The following is a 23,954-nucleotide window of genomic DNA, read 5'->3' as shown; positions in this document are numbered from 1 at the left end:
GCTATTAAAGTGAATTCTGAGGTAAGAAATATTCATATGAAATTCTTTTTTAATTTTTTAAAACAGTATTTATTTTTGAGAGACAGAGAGAGGCAGAGCCTGAGTGGGGGAGGGGCAGATAGAGAGGGAGATACAGAATCCAAAGCAGGCTCCAGGATCTGAGCCTGACGTGGGGCTCGAACCCACAAACCAAGAGATCATGACCTGAGCCAAAGTTGGACATTTAACCAACCAGGCCACCCAGGTGCCCCTAAAATGTTTTTAAAAGCAGATTTGAAAATAAAAACTTTTTTGCTTCCTACCATTTTTATATTCCACATCATTCTATTCCTCTCCATTATTACAGTGATTAATTAGAAGTGACCTATTTTATGATACTCAAAAATGTTATAAGCAAAAACCAGATAAAACTAACACTTAAAATTTTCCAGAATTTGTGTTCCCTTCCAAACTACCATTAAAAGTTTCCAAAACTATTTAAACAATGATACATAGAACATGTATTGGTAAGAGCCAAAAAAAGATATTTTTTATTTACATTCTTTTAAGCTTTGCTTTTTAGCTTTATACTTTTTCTTCCATCACTTTATATCTAGCAGCTCTTCCACAAAATCACTCAGTCCATTAAAAGTTTCTTTCTTTCTGTTACAAGAAACTGAGAATACATTATTACATTTTTCTATGTGAAGTATGCTATTAAATAATAGCTTGTACACTAATTAAAGCAAATCTAATTGTGAGAACACATTGACATTGTTAAAGTAAATTACTCAATTTGTTAATAGTTTCATTTCAAGTGACCTTAATTGTATTAATTGTGATACTAGCAAATTAAATTGAAGAGCATTAAATACATTGTTCTAATATGTCCTAGAGGAGCAAATTTTCCATTACATCAGCAAAGAGAAAATAATGATTATGTGCCCCCACCCCCAAGGTCTCTGTCTCTGTCCCTCCCTCTCTTTCTCTCTTTCTCTCTTTTTCTGTCTCTCTCTCCCTCTCTCTCACACACACACACAATAGGTCATACAGAAAAGGTCATACTAGACTGCATTTAATATTAGTATTTTAATACCCATAGCAGGGCCTTAAAGAGAACATGTACAAGCAACTGAGTTTTAGATAAATGGCTAATTTTAAGGCATTCTTTTACCTCAGATTAAGCAGAAATTACTTCACCATTATAAATAAAATGTTGAGAATGAGGAAATCAATAAAGATTGGTACAGAGAACTGCAACGTGAAAATATATTTTAAAAATCATACAACTGTGTAAATCAGTCATTACTTACTAAATGCCTAGTATCAAGTCATAAGAATACATATTTTAAAAATAGTTATGGCCCCGGGCACCTGGGTGGCTCAGTCATTTAAGCATCCAACTCAGGTCATGATTTCACAGTCCGTGAATTTGAGCCCCGCATTGGGCTCTGTGCTGACAACGCAGAGCCTGGAGCTTGCTTCAGATTCTGCGTTTCCCGCTCTCTCTGCCCCTCCCTTGCTCTCATTCTTTCTTTCTCTCTCTCAAAAATAAATAAATGTTAAAATAAAAAAAGTAGTTATGGTCCTCATTTCTTGAGAATAAATTTAATTGTTCAACAGAGATAATAATACAGACTGTTAAATAACTCCCAGTCTTTAGAATAAAATCTACACTCCTCAGCTTGGTTTACAAAATCTTCAATCTGGCCTCTGCCTATTAGGCCCATCCTGTGCCACTGCCATGCCACCCATGATGGCCCAGCCACAGTGATCTTTTTCAATTCCTCGAATATGACAGGCCTATTCCTACACTGGGTTAGGGACTTCCTTTGTATGAACTCTTCCCCTTTTCAGAACTGATAGTTCTCGCTGTCAATCTCAATCTCTCTCTCTCTCTCTCTCTCTCTCTCTCTCACCAATTTTGCATGCCTCGCTCCTTCTCATCTGTCATTTGCACCTAGCTGATACATCATCTTCTTAGAGAAATCTGTGACAATATGAAGTAGGCACCAAGTCATTCCTCATAAGATTATCCCATTTTAATGTTTTGCCTAGTATTTATCACCTTCTTATGTATGTATTTTTTATTTCCGTACTTTTTTTTTTTTTTTTTTTTTTTTTTTTTTTACCATTCACATGGTAAAATGTGATTTCTACTAAGAGAAAGCACTTGGTCTACTTGTTTAACAGTTTATCTCCCAACACTAGATGATCAATAACTATTTTTTAATGAATGAATGAGAAGTCCTGTGGCCTACAGCCCTTACTGCGTGTGATAAAATCTATATGACACTATAAATCTCTATTCATTAATCGAGTATCACGAAAATGTCAACATGTCATGTCAACACGTCTGACTGAAAACCTATTAAGTTCAGGGGCTCCTGGCTGGCTCAGTCAGTAAAGCATATGACTCTTGATCCCAGGGTCATGAGTTCAAGCCCCAAATTGGGCATAGAATTTACTTGAAGAAGGAGAAGGAGGAGAAGGAGGAGGAGGAGGAGGAGGAGGAGGAGGAGGAGGAGGAGGAGAAAGAAAAGAAAGAAAAAGAAAGAAAGAAAGGAAAAACCTTAAGTTTCATAATAACAGATCTATTCACAAGACTAATTAAAGATTCAAACTGATAGCACTGTTCTAAGCTTGGTCAAAATCAGTCATATTCTATTAAAATTGTCACTCAATGAAAATGCTAGGAAGTCAATTGTATTTAAGTCTCTCCACATTTGGAAGATGAAAGGAGGAGAAAAGGGAAAGCAGGAGAATTATTAGTATTTAAGCACACATATTCCCATAACATAAATGTATTTGGTTCACACATTGCCATGTATGTGACCTGATTAAGTAAAAGTTCATTCTCACTGTTTGTTGATAAATTAAGGCTAGAGGGTGGTTTTTCTGACTAAAACAACGTATTTGTACATTCTGAAAAGATAAAACAATCACTATAATGTATAGGAATACAATAATTACGAAATGGTAGAAAATCATTTCCAAAGACTCAAATAAATTATATGTTTAATACTGGAGACATAATAAAAGTAAATAACTTGAACCATGCAGGAGTGCTAATTCCTAGGGTCACATGTACCCCAATGTTTATAGCAGCACTATCAACAATAGCCAAATTATGGGAAGAGCCCAAATGTCCATTGACTAATAAATGGATAAAGATGTGGTGTATGTGTATGTATGTATATGTATACATATATACATGTATATATATACATATACATACATACACATACATATATGTATATATGTATATGTGTGTATATATATATACACATATACATATATACATATATATATATATATACACACACATATACATACACACACACACACACACACACACACACACACACACACACACACAATGAAATACTACCTGGCAATGAAAAAGAATGAAATCTTGCCATTTGCAACAACATGGATGGAACTGGAGAGTTTTATGCTAAGTGAAATAAATCAGTCAGAGAAAGACAAATATCATGTTTTCACTCATATGCGGAACTATAGAAACTTAACAGAAGACCATGGGGGAAGGGAAGGAAAAAAAATAGTTACAGAGAGGGGGGCAAACCGTAAGAGATGCTTAAATACAGAGAACAGACTGAGGGTTGATGGGGGGTGGGGGCAGGGAAAATGGGTGATGGGCATTGAGGAGGCCACTTGTTGGAATGAGCACTGGGTGTTGTATGTAAGTGATGAATCATGGAAATCTTCTCCTGAAGCCAAGAGCACACTGTATACACTGTATGTTAGCTAACGTGACAATAAATATTAAAAAAATAAAAAATAAATAACTTGAGATATTACAATTTTTATGACTTACTAGCTTCTTAATTTCTTATATTTGAAACACTCAGATTTTCCTAAAATGTGAAAACAAAAGAGTTTGAAGCTAACATAATGTTTCTGATCGTGTGCTTTCCTATATCCCACCCATGGGATTCCTTCTCTGGAAATTCAAGGAGCAGTAAATGGTCAAACTCCAGAGTAAAGTACAAGTATTATATGCAAATGATTTCATATTTCAGAACACCTATTAAATTAATAAGCAAGGCCTCCTTACAGCGAAAGTATAGTGACAGCAAACTAACTTATTTTTAATACTCGCAAAATACAAGTTAAGAATAAAAAATACTTGAGATCAAGGGCACCTGGGTGGCCCAGTAGGTTAGGCTTCTGACTTCAGCTCAGGTCATGATCTCACAGTTCGTGAGTTTGAGCCCGGCATCGGGCTCTGTGCTGGCAGCTCAGAGCCTGGAGCCTGCTTCAGATTCTGTGTCTCCCTGTCTCTCTGTCTGCCCTCCCCCTCCGCCACACACACTCTCACTCTCACTCTCTCTCTCTCTCTATCTCTCTCAAAAATAAACATTTAAAAAATTAAAAAGAAAGAAACATTAAAAAAATACTTCAGATCAAATTAACAATATATAAATAGGGTAAAGTATGTTTTCAAAGCTTTTGTAAGATCTTTTAAGGATAATGTTAGAGAACAACCACAGAAAAATCTACATTTACAAATATGAAGGAAAATCACAGTAATAACCAAGTAGCTACCTCTTCTTATTACAAATTACATAATTTCCAAACTGTTAAAATATGAAGTAGGTATCAACATCTACCAGTGCAATACAGATTAAAACTCTGTGCAGTAAATTGACTATTCTCCATCCTCACTATTTAACAAGATCACTGGATCTTTAATAATTGTAAAAATTGAGTGTTTTAAGTGAAACACATAAGGTGCTTAAGTCTACAAAAAAAACTTACGAATATCCAAGTATAATGGTATTTAAATGTTTTTTCTTTAACTACTATTAGGTAAAAAGAGAATTTTACCAAAATATAAAAGCTCTTTTGAAAAATACACCTGGCTGTTGTATTACATAGCACGGCAAAGGAGAGGATTTGAACTTGGGAATAATAGGTCTTGGGGTATTTCCACTAGAGGAAGAGCAGGAGAAATACAGAAGAGGGATTGAAGAGGTCCTGGATTATTCTCCCAGAGTAAGATTTAAATTTTTTCTTCCAATTTCAACTTCCCTGGATATTCCACTCTTACCTCTAATTGAGTAAAATCAAAGTAAGAAAGCCTGTGATCTTTAAAAACAGTAGTTTAGATAGATACAGTTTTTAAAATTGGTTAATGCTATGAAAGGAGTTAGACGCAGCATGAGGGACCTGGAGAATTGTACTTGTAAGGGACTAATTATTCATTTCACTACTACGCCATGGGGGAGGGGGATCTGTTTTAATATGTAAATGAATAAGAAGGAGCTGTTGTAGGAGATGCCAGGTGATAAGTCCGAAATACTTTTCTAAGTCCTGTGAGCTCAGAGCTGGATTTGTCATTATTTAAACAGCCAAAACTCTGGCTCTCCTCTGGCTCCTTTCTGGCCCCACTAATTAGTAAAAGCAAGTAACATAATTCTTTGATAAGAAATCCACTATCATTTCACCTAAGTGGGGTTTTTTGACTACCTTTTTTTAAGGTTTTAAGATAGTACTGCCGCTCTGAATCACCTATATCTGCTCTAGTTATTCCTAGACCCAGGCAACCAAAGCCACCAGCACACGACCTCCCATTTGTGGAGATCCAATGGGGTAAAGGCTGACAAGCAAGGTAGAAGAAACATTCCTTTGCAGACCAACTTGTGCCCAAGGGGGTAGTGCCAAGAGCTCTTGCAGGGCTATAGTTTGTGTCTCCCCCAGGGACAAGAGTGAGGTCTCCTTTGATCCTAAGACCCTGGGAAATGAGTAACAGTCAGGTATAGCCACAAGGTGACTCAATGACTCTTCACAAAACCCCAACTCTAAAAGAGCCTCTCTCTTCAGGTAAATAAAGGGAACTGCCATGCCAAAAGAAAATTTGAAATAAAACTAAAAACCAGATGCAATTAATAAGGAATGGACAACTCAATGGGAAAAAAAAAAGGATCAGAATTAAGTTCTGAAGACAAGTCTTTTATTTCAAGGATCTACATTTTACAAGAAGTGAGTGCCATTGTTAACGTTAAAATGTCTAACTTGCTAAATCTCAATTCACCATGAGAGCATGAATACATAATATTCACGTATAACCACCCAAATCTCATATTAAAAAGTAAATCGGCCCTTCCTCACTATTCAACTATTTTGCCACTGACATTTAACTGCTATCTTTTTATGTTAATTCTGAATCAGATTTTTAGTTCACTTCCATCCACTCAAATGAGTTAATGGTATCTTGAAAATGGCTTAACCACTAGTTACAGATCATCAATACTCTTCCAATCACCAAATCCTTTATTTTCTCTTTTTGTACTCTTTAACCTATGCAATCCTTGAAGCATTGACCTCTTTGGACCTTCTGGAAGCTCTCATATATCTGTAGTTTCTATAATTTTGGCACTGCTCTAACTTTCCCCTACTTTAACTATTCCTCCAATATTTTTTAATACTCTTCTATTTACCCAATTTCTAATCATGGAGAATTTCTATATAGCAATCTTCAGCTCTTTTCCTTTCTTTGGATTAATATCTGTCTCACATACTTTGAGCTGATTACCTCTGAAGGATGACTCTCAGATCTCTAACTCACATCCTTTCAAGCCGAAATGCTGCACTTTCAACTTCCCTTGGGACAGCCTGATGTAGAGAAACTGGGCATGGCATATTCATCACTCTCTAATTTCATTTCTACCTATTGTCAGAGCATTTAACAAAATCTGTTCTTAAGGAGACATTTTTAAAATATTTTTTTAAATGTTTATTTTTGACAGAGAGAGACAGCACGTGCATGCGCATGAGCTGAGGAGGAGTGAAGAGAGAGAATCAATCACAAGCAGGCTCCGTGCTGTCAGGCAGAGCCTGGACATGGGGCTCAAACCCCTGAACTGTGAGATCATGACCTGAGACGAAGTCAGACGCTTAACTGACTGAGCCACCCAGGCGCCTCAAGAAGACAGGTTTTAAACCATCATTTTATTTATCTTTGTTGTTGTTACTGAAGAACTTACAAGTCACCCTATTTAACAATCTTTACCTTCAAATAAGCTCCCATTTTTCTTGACGGCTTTATAGTCTTACAGTTTTCATCTCACTAACCTGCCTTTTACCTTGATAACTACAAAGAATTTTTTTAAAAGACGTTGCTTTATTTTTTTGTATTTTATTATTTTTCATCATTATAAGTGTACTCTTTAATTCCTATCACCTATGTCACCCTCTCCCCACCCACCTCCCCTGTAGTAACCATCAGTTTCTTCTCCATAGTTAAGAGTCTATTTCTTGGTTTGTCTTTTTTTTTTTTTTCTTTTGCTTACTTGATTTATGTCTTAAATTCCACATATGGGTGAGATCATATGCTATCTGTCTTTCTCTGACTTATTTTGCTTAGCATTATACTCTCTATCCAAGTTGTTGCAAATGGCAAGATTCCATTCTTTTTTATGGCTGAATAATATTCAGTTTATGTGTTTGTGTGTATTTGTGTTTTCTTTATCCATTTATCTATCGATGGACACTTGGGCTCCATGAAGAATTTATTAAAAAGATACTTCCTGCAAAACTTTGTAAAAGTAAAAAGATCAGTGGGGCACCTGGGTGGCTCAGTTGGTTAAACATCCGACTTCAGCTCAGGTCATGATCTCACAGTTCATGACTTCTGTGCTGACAGTTCAGAGCCTGGAGCCCACTTTGGATTCTGTGTCTCCCTCTCTCTCTGCCCCTCCCCCACTCACTCACACTCACTCTCTCTCAAATAAATAAAAATTAAAAAAAAATGAGTGTTTGCCAGGGGTTGGGGGAAGAATGAATAGACTGAGCACAGAGGATTTTTTGAAAATACTCTGTATGATAATGTAACAATGGATGCATGCTTTATACATTTGTCTAAACTCATAGAATATACACTACCAAGAGTCAATCTTAATGTACACTATGGACTTTGGGTAACTATGATGTGCCATGTAGGTTACCAGTTGTAATAAATGTACCACTCTGTTGGGGGGGTGGATGGGAAATATCTCCTTCCTCTTAATTTTGCTGTGCATCTATAACTGCTCTTAAAAAAATTAAGCCTTTAAATTAAATTTAAAAAGACTTCAAACCAAAACCTATCTAAATTAGTGCAGATCCAGATTGTTACAGAGAATTAGTGAAGGTATGGAGCTAGTTTGCTGGTTACCACTTAACAATGTTCCATCAAATTAACAAATACTCATGTACTATTCCCATATCCCCTTCATAACTCCCATCACCACACTACTCTATACTTCATCTCCCTGGACTCCTCCATCGCTTCCAAAACTTTCTACTCTGCCCTCTTAGAATCTCCTTCCATGATAGTAAACTTTCTTATATTCTCAAACCATCAATAAATTCTTCCAGCATCTACTTCCTTGCTTGTGTGTACCTCCTATACCTTTTGTCCCAGGACTGCTTTTCTTTGTAACCAAATCCTAGGTGCTGAGTTATATTGGACATAACCATGCAAATTTATAAGCTTGTATGCCTATAAATTATGATGTCTTATCTCAACTTGGTCCCCAAGGTTATATATTCTTTATCAAATCATCCTAACCTTTGTCACTCTCCACAAATCTTCAAATACTTCATCTTATCACTGACTTTCAGCAAATCACTTCACCGTAACTTATCAAAGAGATTAAAACATCATTGATATTGCCCTGAACTCTGTTATTGAACTAATGAACCTACTGTATCTAAATTTATCTTCTTTTCCCCTTCCCTCCTATTATTACGATGAAAATAATGACTCCTCTCTGTCTACAAATCCCTCCATCTTGGCTCTAGACTGCACATTTCCAAGACCCTCAGACATTTCTACCACTGATTTAAAATTTTTCAAGTACTACCATTACTTTTCCCTCTATTCCTCATACCTGTTTAGTACAGAGCATGATTAGTTTATTTGTAATATAAATTACAGTTATGAATATAGAGTACTCAAGACTGTGGATTCTTGAGATTACAGAGCACTCTGCTTGTCACTGTTACAATGACTCTATCCTGTGCATACTTCTATTTGCTTAAACCTTTAGCTAACCTTGGGCGGTTTTGTTTATTTTCTGCTTAACATCTTGGCTTCTTTGACTCCACACTCTCCTAGTTTTCCTACTACTTCTCTAGCCACTCTTTCTTAGTCTCCTTTACAATACCCTCCTCTGCTACAAGGTCTTTAAACTGGCTTTCCTTAAGACTGCTTCCAGGTCCTCTTCTCACACCAGGTGCTGTTATTGGGTGATCACAATCATTCACACTGTATTTTGCTACCACACTTAAGCTGAAAATCTTTATCTCCAGCCCAAACCTGTACACTAAGTTTTAGACCCATACATCAAAATCTTCAGGATGTCTTCATCTGAATGTCATAAGGCGCTTCTAACTCACACATGAAACTAAACTTACCATCTTCTTTGCCACCCCCCATTCTACCTGCATCACATAAAGTTCCTCCTTGTAGAGATCCTTATCTCAATACAGGCATTATCACAGAACTGGTCAACTCACAAAGCTGAATGTCACTTCAAGCTTCTCACCCTTATCACTTCCTTATATCCAAATATCAAGTGCTGTCAATTCTACCTACTAAATATCTCTCAAACGTTTCCACTTCTCTCCATTTCCAGTTCTATGCTTTCCCAATATAGGCCACTATGATTTCTTACCTAGAACACCGCAATGACTTCTTCACTGTAGCCATAATAATATTGTTAAAATGTAATTCTGGCAATAAGATTCCTTCACTAGACTGCTTACTGTTCTTAGGATCAAGTGGCTTCCTGGCCCTGGTCATCAGTCTCATTTGTGGCCATTCCTACTTTGAATGCTAGCCTCCAACCACACTGAAAAAGGTAGAAAAGGCAATCACGTAGCACATACTCTTTACTCACTGGCTAACTGGCTAACAGCTACTCATCTTTCAGGTTGTGTTTTTATTTTTTTATTTCTTCTTCTTCTTCTTCTTCTTCTTCTTCTTCTTCTTTTTTTTTTTTTTTGAGAGAGAGTATGCAAGTGAGCAAGGGGCAAACAGAGAAAGAGAGAGAGAGAGAAATGGGGCTCACCCAAAGCAGGGCTCAAGCTCACCAGAAGCTGGGCCAGCGCTTACCCGATGGGGGGCTCATGCTCACCTGATGTGGGGCCTGAACTAACCAACTATGAGATCACGACCTGAGCAGAAGGGGGATGTTTAACCCAGTGAGCCACCCAAACAGCCCCAGATCGTGTCTTAGATATCACACCTTCCTTGACCCACAACTACCACAAATTTATGTTACCTGAGTATACTATTAGTTACTTTTGGAAAGTACTTACATTCTCCATTTTAACTGGCCACTTACTTTTCTCTTCCTGGTCCCCCAACCCTGGCTATTAACCATTACAACTAACACTCGGAGTTATGTTTATCTTTTCCAATGTTTTATCTCCATCATTTGAAACATATTCAATAAATATTTATTGAATGACAACAAACTTTAGAAGCAATGCAAACTTAAGAAAAGCCTATACCACAATAGGTGTTGATTCCACAATGTTTCATATGCAAAGTTAACAATATTTGTATTGGTAAGTTGTATAAACCAAAAATTAAGAACAGTGTCTTCTAGAATTTTCACTAGGAGCTACATATATGAAGCATATATATTAAATGTAAGTATACTTTGGTCTATGCTGCCATGTTATGGCCACAAATATCTTGAACAAATAATCATTTATTTCCTTAGTTTTCCCTTGCTAAATAATGTTTCCTGTGGGTTCATAAGGATATCACAGTTGACCTTTATTTGCCAGAAAGCTCTCTCCATTTGTTCCTTATGGAAATTTTGATTTGGGTCATAATGAAACAAAAAATGGAAGAAGTGAATTTTAAGAAGGATTTCAAAGAAGGAGAGGTCAATAAGACCAAAGGAAGAGAGGAGATTATACTGACTTTTTAACCCCTAAAGGAAACAAAATTAAAGTACTAAAATAATCAGGGAATAAAACAGACTTCATACATTACAACTTAAGACACAAAGGAGAAAAGTAGATGGAAAAAAAGATACATGGAATAATTATTGAAGGAATCAAAGTAAGTGAAGGAATTTAGACTGGTAAAACACAATTCATTCATCTGTTAGTTAATTCAGTAGTGTCCACGGGCCAATAGGTATACCATAGTTCCTGCCCTCATACAGCTTACACTTAGACAAGGAGACAAACAATAAACAATGAAACAAATAAATGTAGGGTTACATTTAAGGATGAGTGCTGTGAAGGATTCAAGAATAATGTCAGAGAACAATGGCATGTGGGAAGGCCCAGAGTTTAGAACTGGCTTAGCACATCTGATCATGCCCAGACAGGCAGGACAGCCATGAACATCATGGTCAAGAGTTAGGATTTTATTTTTAGTGCAATGGAAATAAATGGAAATACAGCTTTTACCACTTAAAAGCTGTAAGCCAGGGAAGGAAGATTTTCTTCCCTCCCTAAAATGACTCCTGCTAATTATAATTAGAGCAAAGGCAGGGTTTAAAATAAGATAACTTAGACAGCATCCTATACTTTTGTCAGGTATCTTCCCAAAACAAATTCATCTTTTACTCAAATCTAAATCCACTTCTACTATATGGAAAACAATATTAAAGATCATAATAGGGCTGCATCATTTTATTATACCAACTTCAGTGAACTATTTTAATTAATACCAACTCATTTAGCAATAAAGCCAGGCACTCCCTTGTAGTTCTACAATTCTATGATATTATAACAGAAAGAAAAGAAGACTGAGGACAAAAACAAAATTACAAGAGTCAAAAATGGAGTAGGCAGGATATTCTGAATGTCTTGGATTTTTTTTTTTTTAGTTAGGTTACTAAATATTTTATCCGTGAAAATAGAAAGAAAGCTTTGAAACAGATATTATATAAAAAGCATTACATTAAGTAATTATCTGAATACTATAAAAGCTGTAAGTAAGAAGGCATATAAAATTGAAGCTAAAAACTCTGGCAATATGTAACAAAGTGCTATTCTCAAAAGAGACTTAATAGAGGAAAATGTTCTTTTCCTACAATGAATAATCATGAATAGTTGAACAAACATTTTGGGTTTTTTTTAATAGTTTCAACTGAATTACAGGTAGCTTGCCAATTACTAATTAATGCCCTTTGATCAAAGATCTTGAAATTTAAAGTAGTAAACTATGTATATGACCAAATAGGGCACAGAGAAAAATGTCATAATTTCTATGCTATTCTCTATTTGAAAAAGAAATTTAAGCAGTTAAAAGTTTGATTCCCATGGAAAATTCTGCATGTATATATCCAAACAGGTCTTTTTTCTGATCTCACCCACCTTCCTCCACCATCCATGAAAATAAACCAATGAGAAACCGTTTTCTCTTTATTATTCCAATTATGTGGCTATTATTATTTATCCTTTCCAGAATACTCAGGATCATTTAACTCAATAATATACTGTTTCTTTATAAATGTTAAAATTTCAGTTTTGAGAAATTAAAGACTCATTTGTTTACTTATGGAATCTGTAACAGGAATTAAAAACAAGACCAAAAACCCACGCCTTGCACACAGGGAAATCACTGATTAAGTCCAGTGCCTGACTACTTACAAAATGAGTCCTCCATTTGCCATAAATTCCCTGGTGGGAAAAATGTGTAACCGGCTTCAAATACGTGGAGAACCCCATGAAATACATATATTAAAATAAACAAACATACCAGAAAGGTGATGATTCTTCAAATAAATAGGACAACCCTATTAAAATGCAACACATGTTTTTCTGCTAAAAGGAAATCTGAGAAGATGAAATAGATGCTTCATATAAAATATTTACATATACAATGCACAAAACCCACTACGGTTAGTAACCTTTATGGCTTTCAAGAACTAGATATTTACATATCATTCTTTCTGCATGTGCGTGTGCGTATGTGTGTTTTGTATATATTTTTAACAGTTGACAGCTGTTTTAGAGCATACAGAGATGCCAAGCTGAATGAGGGTCTTGATTACTTCAAGATTAGCTATCTAAAGTTTCTATTCATTTTAAGTGTTGTTAGTTGGAAGAGTCATTAGTCACTTCCTTGTCTCATAGAACATCAGCATACATTTACATTGTTAATGAACATTTGGGGTAAATGAATTAATGGCACTTTTAAACATCAATTCAGTCCTAATAACTTTGTATGTCATAGAAATGTTAGGCTAGGATATAAACGAAAAGCCTTTTCAGTAAAGGTAACTACTCATTCCTGCAAACAATAAAGGATAAAATTAATTTAAAATGTTTTTTAACCAGTTAAAAAAAAATAGAACCTCAGTGTTTAATGAAGTAGGCCAGGAAAAATATGCGCGCGCGCACACACACACACACACACACACACACACACACACACACACGCTGTTCTAAAATAAGCACATAAATCAGAAAATTTTGGTGAAATTGTTTTATATACTTATCACAAAAATATTTTTTCTTTTAAAATACTGACTTGTGAAATAATTTGAAGTGGTTGTGAAATAATTTGACTTAATTATTAGTGTTTCTTATAGGTATTATGTTTAAAAAACAAACATCACTAGGAGATGTAGTATTCTTACCACTGAAATGTTTAAGATGCTGAAATGAAAATGAGACAATAACAATTTTTTCATATGATCAAAACTTTGAACAACAGTCTTTTTGTGACCTTTTCATAAATGCACATATGAAAATAAAAAATAAAATCACAAAAATAAGTTGTAAGGCAAATTATATCATTTTCATCGAAAATAACAATGGAATTTGTATGACACAGAAGGCAGTAAAAATGCACAAAAAACATAAATGCACTCCATAAAGTCAAGGCTTAATCACTAAAGAAATAACCACTTTAAAACATCAATCATTGGTTTTAAATTCCCAAAACACAATAGCAGACCTTTATGCCAATACAGAAAAAAAACCCTGTACCTGAAGTATACAAAACACATGTGAATCACTTTGACCAGTTATGATTTTTTAAAATCAATCTCATAATCCTGATATATGTATGTCATGACTGAAAAATTTTAAGTAGTTACTTGAGTCAATGAATCAACCAAAAACAAGGATAAGGCTTTAGGAATCTGCATAAACTGCTTCCTTTTAAGATACTATATTATTACTAATATTGAGAAAACAACACTGAATTCTGAAACATACATATTTGATAAATTTTGATAGGGTAGACCCTGAATACAGTTTACTTTTAACAGTCTCTTTTTAACAATTTCAATGCATAGATCTTTAAAAGTAGGACACAAATTTTAATTAGTGGTGAAAAAAAAGAATCAGACAAATCTTTATCCTGGAATAAGGTCAACTTGCTTCAAAAGACAAAAAAAAATCCCTGCAAAATCAACACCAAAAGCTAGACTTCTTTAAAAGATGTTTGACAAAGGCCATTTTGATTTCAACATCCTTATGCTGAAGTAATTATTTAAGATCATGATTTTTTTTTTTTTAAAGAATGACGGTGCATTAAACATTTGGCTAATGCTTCTGTCTATAATTGAAAGTTGATGTTTTGTGGTGTTCATTACTGTCAGAGTGCTCTCCACCTATCCAGGGAAGTGTGCTTCATGCTGCCCTGCTCAGCTTCATCTAAAGAATTACACACATAAGGTAGGCAGAACTAACTGGAGGCTCTCTGCTACATTTCCCAGTAACCATAGAATGTATCTGCATACAAAACTCACCTCCAGACTTGTTTGAGTAACTTGACAAGGGGTCAAAGCCCACTTCCTGTTCTTCTGGCTGCAGAGGATGTCTAGTTTCAGATAAGGAATGATACATTGTGAGAACCGAACAATGTCACTGAAAGTGACTACCTGGGAGATTAAAAAAAAAAAAAAAAAGGAAAATTATACTTTTTCTTTTTGCTATGACTGGGAATAAATACAACATTGAAATGATTAAATGAGCATTACAGACATTAACAAGTTTTCCACAGGCTTCAGGGTCTGTTACAACACATTGGCAGAAATATGCAAAGAAGTGAAAACTGGCACAAAATTTCCATTTCAATAATTTCTCCCCAAATCTGAACTTCCTTGGTAACCATTACCTCAATGTTCAATCACACTTATTTTCAATAAACTTCTGCACAAAAAGTCAAACTAAGTTAAATCACCGTACCATTTATAACATCCTTTTGTTTCACTGCTGAAATAATACACATTTACAATAGAAACTTTCAAAATACAGAAAATTTAGCAAAATAAGATCATTCATAATTGTATTAACTAAAAACACCCCTGTTAACATTTCAGTTTATTACACATATCCTTTCTGACTTTGTTCTGGGCATTTAAAACAAATTTATTTTAATGTGATCTACCATGTTAAATATACTGATTATATAAATTATTGTGGGTATTTTCTACCCCATAAAAAAAGACCATATTATAACTTCAAATGGATCCCTAGTATTCCATTAAATAGCTATAACAGTTTATATAACCAATTCCTTATTAGTAAACAGAATGCTTTCAGTTGTTCAACACTATAAACAGTTTCCCAATGAATATCTTTAGTAATATCTCTGTGTCACATCTATGATTATTGCCTTAAGATAAATTCTTAAAAGTGTCTTTGCTGGACCAACACATGTATATAAAAAAATAATATTCTAGGATATATTTTAGCAAATTATGCTCCAGAAAGATTTGTATACAGAACAATTCATTCCCCTGGACCCTCATTAACAGAGGGAATGGGTAATTCATTTTACGGACGAGTGTGATAGTCAATTTTTATATTGCATTTGCTTGATAACTAGTGAGATTACTGAAGATTCATATGTTTTTTCTGACATTTACTTATTATCTTTTGTGGATGGAGTTTATTATTATCATCGTCTTCATAATTTATAAGCATGCTTTAAATATGAAGAATATTAAACCTTTGTCATGTGATATAGATATTTTTCTGAGTGTGTCTGTCTTCAAATAACATGGTGTTTCTGTGACATAAGTAACTTTTTCATTGCTATGCACCCAAATATATCTATATCTACTTTATGACTTTTACCCCTGGTATTACTACGTTTAAAAAGGCAAAGTTATATAAATAACCACATTTTTAAAATTGTTTTGAAGGTTTTTCTCCTTGATTCTGATTTCTATAGACAATGCCAATTTAAACAAAGATATTTTTAATTATTTTTACATGTTTAAGCTACAGTACTTGTAAATTTTCTATGTCTATGAGCTACAGATAACCTTCTCAAGTCATAATCTTCCAAAAATATAAACTGGGCTCTAATTTTCATCCAAAATAATGTTAACAGATGAAATTTTAAGTTTCAAGAGAGGGGAGACATGATAGGAAGAATAAATGAAAACTGATGGAAAAGCAAGACCAACCAAAATGAGTACATAATTTTACAGGATAGGGCGACAATTATGGAGGAAAGTTTCCAGAAAAGCCCATGAATATACAAATCCTTTTCTTCCCAACATAAAATGCTCCTCTATCCTGCTTAGTTTCTCCCTAAAGCTCTCACTCTGTAAAATACTTAGTACATTTTCTGAGTTTTACCAGAACCCTCCAACTCTCACCCACCCACATTCATAATGGTAAAAAATCCTCTCCACCTTTGATTGTGGCTAAAACAAGAGCAAACGGGTAGGCAAAACCAACATTAGACAAGGCAGAAAACTTTTGTTGTCAACATACAGTAAGAATTTCTAAAGCCATAAATCAAATCCTAAATCCATAAATCTAGACAACTGTCAATATTTGCTTCTTATGTATGCAAACCAATCAACATATATTTAGCACTTACGATACAGAAGGAATTCTGAGGAATATAATGCAGTAGAGGATAGGAAAAAGTAAATGATCAGTTACATATACTATAAAACAGAATCGGATGAATTTTGCTGATCAAATGAATAATCAGATTAAAGTCCTCTACTATGGAGAAGAGCCACCAAACTCAAATGCCTGACGGTATCAGGCAAAAAACATTATTAATCTAAGTTAACATCTATTGAGCAATGACTATTAAGTCACAGACCACTCTAAATGCTTCATGTATACTCATCATTTCATCTTCCCAACTATCCTACTGACATACATTCATCACCATTTTACCAAAGAGAAAACAGAGGTACAGAGAGATTAACTAATTTGTCTACAGTTACAAGTAGTAAGTGTTGAAGCCAGAATTTGAACCTATCTTGTCTAGCTCCAGAGCTCACATTCTTTACTCCTGCACTATATTTGGCTCTTGGACAATGAGACAAATAGACAAAATACAAAACAAACTGTACAAGAGGATGGGATCTGTGAACAACGGAAACACCTTTACTCTGCTTCAACTTTTTCAAGAAAGCTAGAAATCTAGAATTTTATTTGAAATCTCTTTAAACTGTTGGCAAGTAATTCAAACTAGAAAACAAAAACAAAAAACAAAAAAACAAAACAAAACAAAAACCTGTATAGAATAAACATTTCAAAAGCATATTTGACCCATGGATAACTATTTTAATGTTAAGATTCATATTTTGTTCCATACATTTTGTTCTACTTTTGAAATTATTAAGGAAAATGTTTGAAAATGTATATTCCAAGTTAACCACCAGATTTCTATAAAATCTCTTTAATATCCTAGACAAGTTTTCATATCATTACCTTAATCTCTCAGTTTTATAATACATTTCCACTATTAAAGACTTCACAAACTTAAAATATACAAATAAGGGGATTTCATGTACTTCAAACTATGAGAAATAAACAACTAGCAAACGGATATCAAAGCACATTTTTTAAAGGAACATTAAAAAAACACCTTTCTGTAGCTAAAATGAAATACTCTAGGGGCACCTGGATGGCTCAGTCAGTTAAGTGTCCCACTCTTGATTTCGTCTCAGGTCACAATCTCATGGTCAGGTTCTGCACTGACAGCATGGAGCGCACACGCTCGCTCTCTCTCTCTCTCTCTCTCTTTTTCTCACCTTCCCCTCCCCTCAGCCCTACCCCACACACATGCACTCACTCTATCAAAATAAATAATAAACTTTAAGAAAAAATACTCTAGGGGCAATTGGATGGCTCAGTTGGTTAAGGGTCTGACTCCCAATTTCAGCTCAGGTCATGACCTCATCATTCATGAGTTCAAGCCCTGCACTGGGCTCCATGCTGACAATGTGGAGCCTGCTTGGGATTTTCTCTCTCCCCCTCTCTCTCTGCCCCTCTCTTGTTCATACTTTCTCTCTCTCAAAATAAATAAATAAACCTAAAATGTTTTTTAAAAAATACAACATGATGACATTCATATATTCATTCAAGATTTTAGAAGATACTTAAGGTCTTTTGGCTCCTTAAAGAAAGTTAGGTTCAAGAAGTCATCCACTGATTTTTACCTTTATTAATAATTCTTTAGAAATTGACAACTTGGTTATAACCAATTATGGTTATATGGTTGTAACAAAAATAAAAAATTTACCAAATACACCAGTCTACAACTAGTCTATATAATCAAGGATCCACCATATTCTAATTTATTATGCCTGTAAAGATTGAAACTGAATCACTGAAATTATTTTTATTCAAAGAAAGCAAACTGATTGAAAAGTAATAATGAGTTATTTTCAAGAACTCTGTTGAAGAGGGGCACCTGGGTGTCTCAGTAGGTTAAGCATCCAACTTCGGCTCAGGTCATGATCTCACAGTATGTGAGTTCGAGCCCCATGTCGGGCTCTGTGCTGACAGAGCCTGGACCTTGCTTTGGAGTCTGTGTCTCCCTCTCTCTCTGCTCTTCCCCAACTCACACTCTGTCTGCCTCTCTCAAACAAGTAAACATTAAAAGAAAAACAAAAATTCTGTTGAAGAAAAAGTTACATGATGTTCTTTTCTTTCAGTTATGGATTTAAATAATAATCTGGTTGAAAATTAACTTATTAAACAGGTGCTGCTTTGTTTTTCATTGTCCTCTTTTAAATACAGGGGCTATTTTAGTTTTCTAGAATAAACAATACTTAAGTGCAATGGTTACTGCTATTATGATAATGTTATAAAATCACAATGTAGTGTTGCTTTTAAATGTGAAGTAATTTTCTCAAAAATTTTCCAATTTGTGTTTTGTGACTATACCAACTGCAAAAATATTTGACTACCACAAAAGAGAGTATCAAAAGTTTTTAAGCAAATGTGTCTATATTTATTTTAATCACTATACTGAATAGTATTTTTACTTCTAAATATCAGACCATAGGAAAATATTTGATAAAAATTCAAAGAATTAACAGAATTTTTTTATCTGAAAATTTTAAGATAATCACTATTAAAAGTCAAATTGGCATAAACATTTTGAAATGTACAATTCACCATTACATCTTATATTTGTGTTACAAACATCGACTTCTATACTTGATATGCCTTAATCTTCTCTACATAACAGGTAGACAGAGAGGAAGTATATAATGACCACAAATATGTACCTTAGTAAATGACCACTAAAACCCATAATTGATGGATTTCAGTTTTCTTAAGTAATGCCAATCTGTCTCTAGAATTTTCCTGGAAAAAAAACCCTAGGAATTTTTAAATGAAGGCAATCTTATTTTTTTTTTTAATTCAGAAAGCACAGCAATATAACCTTCCAAGACTTAAGAAAGGAGATATCCCGGGGCGCCTGGGTGGCGCAGTCGGTTAAGCGTCCGATTTCAGCCAGGTCACGATCTCGCGGTCCGTGAGTTCGAGCCCCGCGTCAGGCTCTGGGCTGATGGCTCGGAGCCTGGGGCCTGTTTCCGATTCTGTGTCTCCCTCTCTCTCTGCCCCTCCCCCGTTCATGCTCTGTCTCTCTCTGTCCCAAAAATAAATAAAAAACGTTGAAAAAAAATTTAAAAAAAAAAAAAAAAGAAAGGAGATATCCCTTCTTTGCTACATTACTATAAATAACAGTTAAATTTTCTCCTTCACATAAACTTAAAATTCACAAAACTCAAAATTGGTTTTATTGCTATCCTGTGGTCACAGGAATTGACACATTAGGCGGAAACTGCTGTCAGCGCAGAGTCCAATGTGGGGCTCAAACCCACAAAACCATGACATCATGATCTGAGCCAAAACCAAGAGTTGGATGCTTAACCAACTGAACCACCCAGGTGCCCTTCTAAGACTAATCTTAAGGACAGTTATATTGGCTTTATGATCTGGTTCTTGCAGTATTAAATCTTAGGATAAAAGTGATCTGACTGAAAGAAGGGAAGTCTTGTGAAAATAGTTAATATTTAATGAAAGGGTAAGAATTCAGCACTAAAGCTTAGAGGACAGTTTTAAAGTATAGTAATAAAATTTCAAAACAAGATTATTTTCCATGTAAGTGAAGCAATACAAGCATCAGGTGAAAACTTCAAACTCTTAGCATGGTACAGACAAAACAAAAGGTTAGTTGAATAAATTTTTTTCCGTTAAAATGGTATTACATGAACAAAGCCTCTAGAAAAATAATTTATTCCCTCTGAGTCTGAAGTTCTATGCATTTCAGTGTATAGTCATTCTTTCAAAGCTTCTAATACACAGGCAGAGAATTAGCATTCTGAATCGTGTCTTCTAAAGACATCCATATTCAGAAAAGCTCATATAAGCATACTTCATTCATTTAAATTCTTGACTGATGGTAAACTTAAAGTCAAACACTGAAATGACAGAGTAATATTACTTTACATAAAGATACCTCCTATAAGAAAAGCATATCAAAGTAGCTTAAACGAACTATTTCCAGAACACAATTATAAAAAAGGGAGAGGATATAGCATGAATAAGTATCGGTCACAGATAGCATGCATTTACCATAATGGGTGTATAAACTAAAACATGACATCATGGCTATAAAAGCGACAAACTTTGATAGAAGCTATATTTTCATAATTAAGAGAGAGAGCATTTAAACATTATCTATAGAATCTTCTATTAAAAAAAACCCTTTTAATCAAGGTAAACTGATTAAAAGTCAAGGCAGCTAGAGGTAAATTTGATGGTTGGGAATAATGATGTTCTAAAGTCTTTATCATAAGGGAGAGAAGGGAGGTGGGAAAGGAGTAAGGAAGAAAGAATGAAAGAAAAAGAGAAGAGAGAAGGAAAAGAAAGAGAAAGAATAAAGTTCCATTTTAAAATTCTGTCCATCTTTAATGCAAGAAGGTTACATTGGACTTTAAGTTAATTAAGTATTAAAATCAATCATCTGAAAAGTCTTAATATTTAATATTGGTTAGATTGTATATCAAAGTAGTTTTATTATTTATTTACTCCAAACCTTTCCAGAATACTTCATCTGACAACAGGGGGTCTGTTTCTCACAAGATAAATGCATTTACAATGCCAAATAAATTATATATAAAAGCATTTGTCTTAATACATGTCATTCAATATTAAATATCACTCATTGGTAAAATCCTGAAAACCTAACTCACTTTTAGCAACTACACATCTGAACTATTCAAGTGTTGCCAATTAAACAGGCAAAGAAATACAGTAAGGGTCTACATACTAAAAACAATGATCAAAAGAAAATTAAAATTATAAGACTTAATTCTTACATTTTCCAGGTTACCAGAACAAGATGTTTAAAGTAAACAATCCACTATAAAAATACTAGATTTATAAATAATATGTATAATCAGAAATAAGTACAATATATGAAAGCTTCGCAACTGGGCTTAAATAATTGATATTACAAAATAAGAATATATTTGGTCTTTTGGGGTTCCCTGGTGGCTTAGTTAGTTAAGCATCCAAATCTAGATTTTGGCTCAGGTCGTGAACTCACAGTTTGTGAGTCTGAGCCCCATATCAGGCTCTGTACTGGCAGTGTGGAACCTGCTTGGGATTCTCTCTCTCTGCCCCTCACCTGTGCTCGCTCTCTCTCTCTCCAAGTAAATAAACTTTAAAAACATATATATTTGGCCTTTCAATATTCAAATGCTATAAAGCAATAGCAAGTGGCAGTTGTGACTATATAAACCAAGAGAAAACCTAGCATTATAAAAAGTTAAAGTGGCCTAACAAAAAGCTCTTCAGGGTATATCCTCATTTGGTTTCAGAGTTCTCCAGAACGATGCTCAAGATACAAAGACTGGGAAAGCAAATCAGCCTAGTGACCAAACCTTCTGTTATTTTACAGCCATACAAAAATACTTCCAATTGTTACTGTCCTCATTTTATATCAAGAACACCTCTAGCCTTTAAAAAACTATTTACTCAGGCTTTCATAAAATCAAGGTAACTCTAACAAACAATTAGGAGTTCAAGAAGAATGAGCAATATTTGAAGAGAGAAAACCTTTTTGAAATGTCAGCCTTGAACATCAAAATTATACAGAATGATGAGGAACTAGGCTTATATTGCATATAAATATGAGAGCATATTAGGCTGCATTTAATTACCAGTTCAAACAACAACCTGATCTAACCTTTGACAAGTAAAATAAATGTTCTGAATAATTTAACTAAAGTAAACATTTGCTGTTAATGCTAGCTAATTATAGTAAGATCTGGAAAGAGAAGAGGAAAAGAGATGACGAAGAGAAAGGGAGATGGAGTTTTTTTTTTGTTTTTTTTTTTTTTACCATTGAGATCTGCAACTCTTCATTGAAACATTATTTTCAATGAATTTAACTCACATAAACGGGGAAACCCAGTAGAATACAGTTGCTTTATAAATACTCATATAAAGAAATATTTTAGTTGATTACAGATTTCATTCTTTCAGTCAGTGAAAATCACCAGACTACCATGGAGATTGGAAAACTAGGTCCAGATGAATAAGGGTACCTCCACCCAACCCCCTTTACCCAAGGAGCTCAAAGTTTAGTGAGGAAAGAGCCCAGGAAATAAGTTGCCAGATTTAGCATTAAGTAATTGAAATTATTAATTAATTGAAATAAAATAAAATAAAAATATGGATGCCTAGTTAAATTTCAATTTCAGAAAACAACAAAAGATTTGGAACATACTTATACTAAAAAGTATTCATAATTTGTCTGAAATTTAAATTTAATTGTGCATCCTGTACTTTAGCTAACAATCCTATCAATAGATAAATGAAAATGAATATCTATGGGAAAATATGTGCAATGCTCATTATAGGAATCCCAGGATTAAATGAGATCAAAACTCTGAGAGTAAGATTCCCAAAAAACTCACCCAAAAGCAGTAAAGTGTTGTTTTTCCAGAGCTGCTATCTGATTACTAATGGGAAAGACCAAGATATACTATTCAAATGCACTGACCTGGCCCCACAGAAACTTGTTTTTCAAGTTCCCTAAGTAACTGCAAAGAAATATAATAATAAACAAATGAAAAAACTGACTACTTAATGGAAATCATCAGCTACCAAATGCAGAAAAATGAAACAACCCAACAAAAATCCAGGAGCCACTGAGGACCCTGCTGAATGGAGACAGAGTATATGACTATTCTTATAGTGAAATTATCTTTACCCCTAAGGAACATAGGTGTATTTAGGAAAAAAAAAATACAAAGAAAATTGAACTTTGTTAATTTGCTGAGACCAGTCTTAATTCAAATATATGATATTTTCATTCTTTATTATAAATAAAATGTTAATAAATATGCATGATATTGCATAAGAATCTAAGGTATGGTAAGCTCTGAGTGTGACCTTAAATTTAAAAAAAAATATTCAATAATGCATAATGTGAAGACATGTTATTCTCCATACAAAAACTGCTAATTTAACTGATTGGTGACTCCAAAATTGATTAGCTTATTTGCTCATGGAGTAGGAGCTTCTATATATTTGAGCATAAACTTCAGTATGAACGTAAAAATGTTTCAATTTATAATAGAAGATCATCAGTAATAATAGAGACAAGAAAACTCCAAGTTTCCAACTTGAGGCCATATAAATACATAAAGGTTTTCTGTAATTGATAGCAGAAAATGATAACCACTTAAAATAGT

General features: G+C 34.2%; 1 protein-coding gene across 12 annotated transcripts in view; it reads right to left on the bottom strand.

Annotated features, from left to right (window-relative positions):
- The window catches only part of TBC1D5 (TBC1 domain family member 5), a 541,949-nt gene that overhangs the window by 330,007 nt on the left and 187,988 nt on the right, over positions 1-23,954 (bottom strand). For 10 of the 12 annotated variants that reach the window (XM_086674222.1, XM_086674224.1, XM_086674223.1 and 7 more), the window contains one exon: positions 14,721-14,852. In XM_086674222.1, the coding sequence (XP_086530348.1) occupies positions 14,721-14,817 (97 nt within the window). In that variant the 5' untranslated portion in view covers positions 14,818-14,852. The remainder of the gene's footprint in view (positions 1-14,720; positions 14,853-23,954) is intronic. The other 2 variants (XM_086674225.1, XM_086674229.1) reach the window with 1 other exon arrangement.

The sequence above is a fragment of the Puma concolor genome, chromosome C2 (genome assembly GCF_028749965.1).
Source record: "Puma concolor isolate L17-30 chromosome C2, mPumCon1.1.hap2, whole genome shotgun sequence".
Classification (NCBI taxonomy): domain Eukaryota; kingdom Metazoa; phylum Chordata; class Mammalia; order Carnivora; family Felidae; genus Puma; species Puma concolor.
The sequence above is the reverse complement of the archived record's forward strand: the minus strand, read 5'-3'. Positions and strand labels throughout refer to the sequence as shown.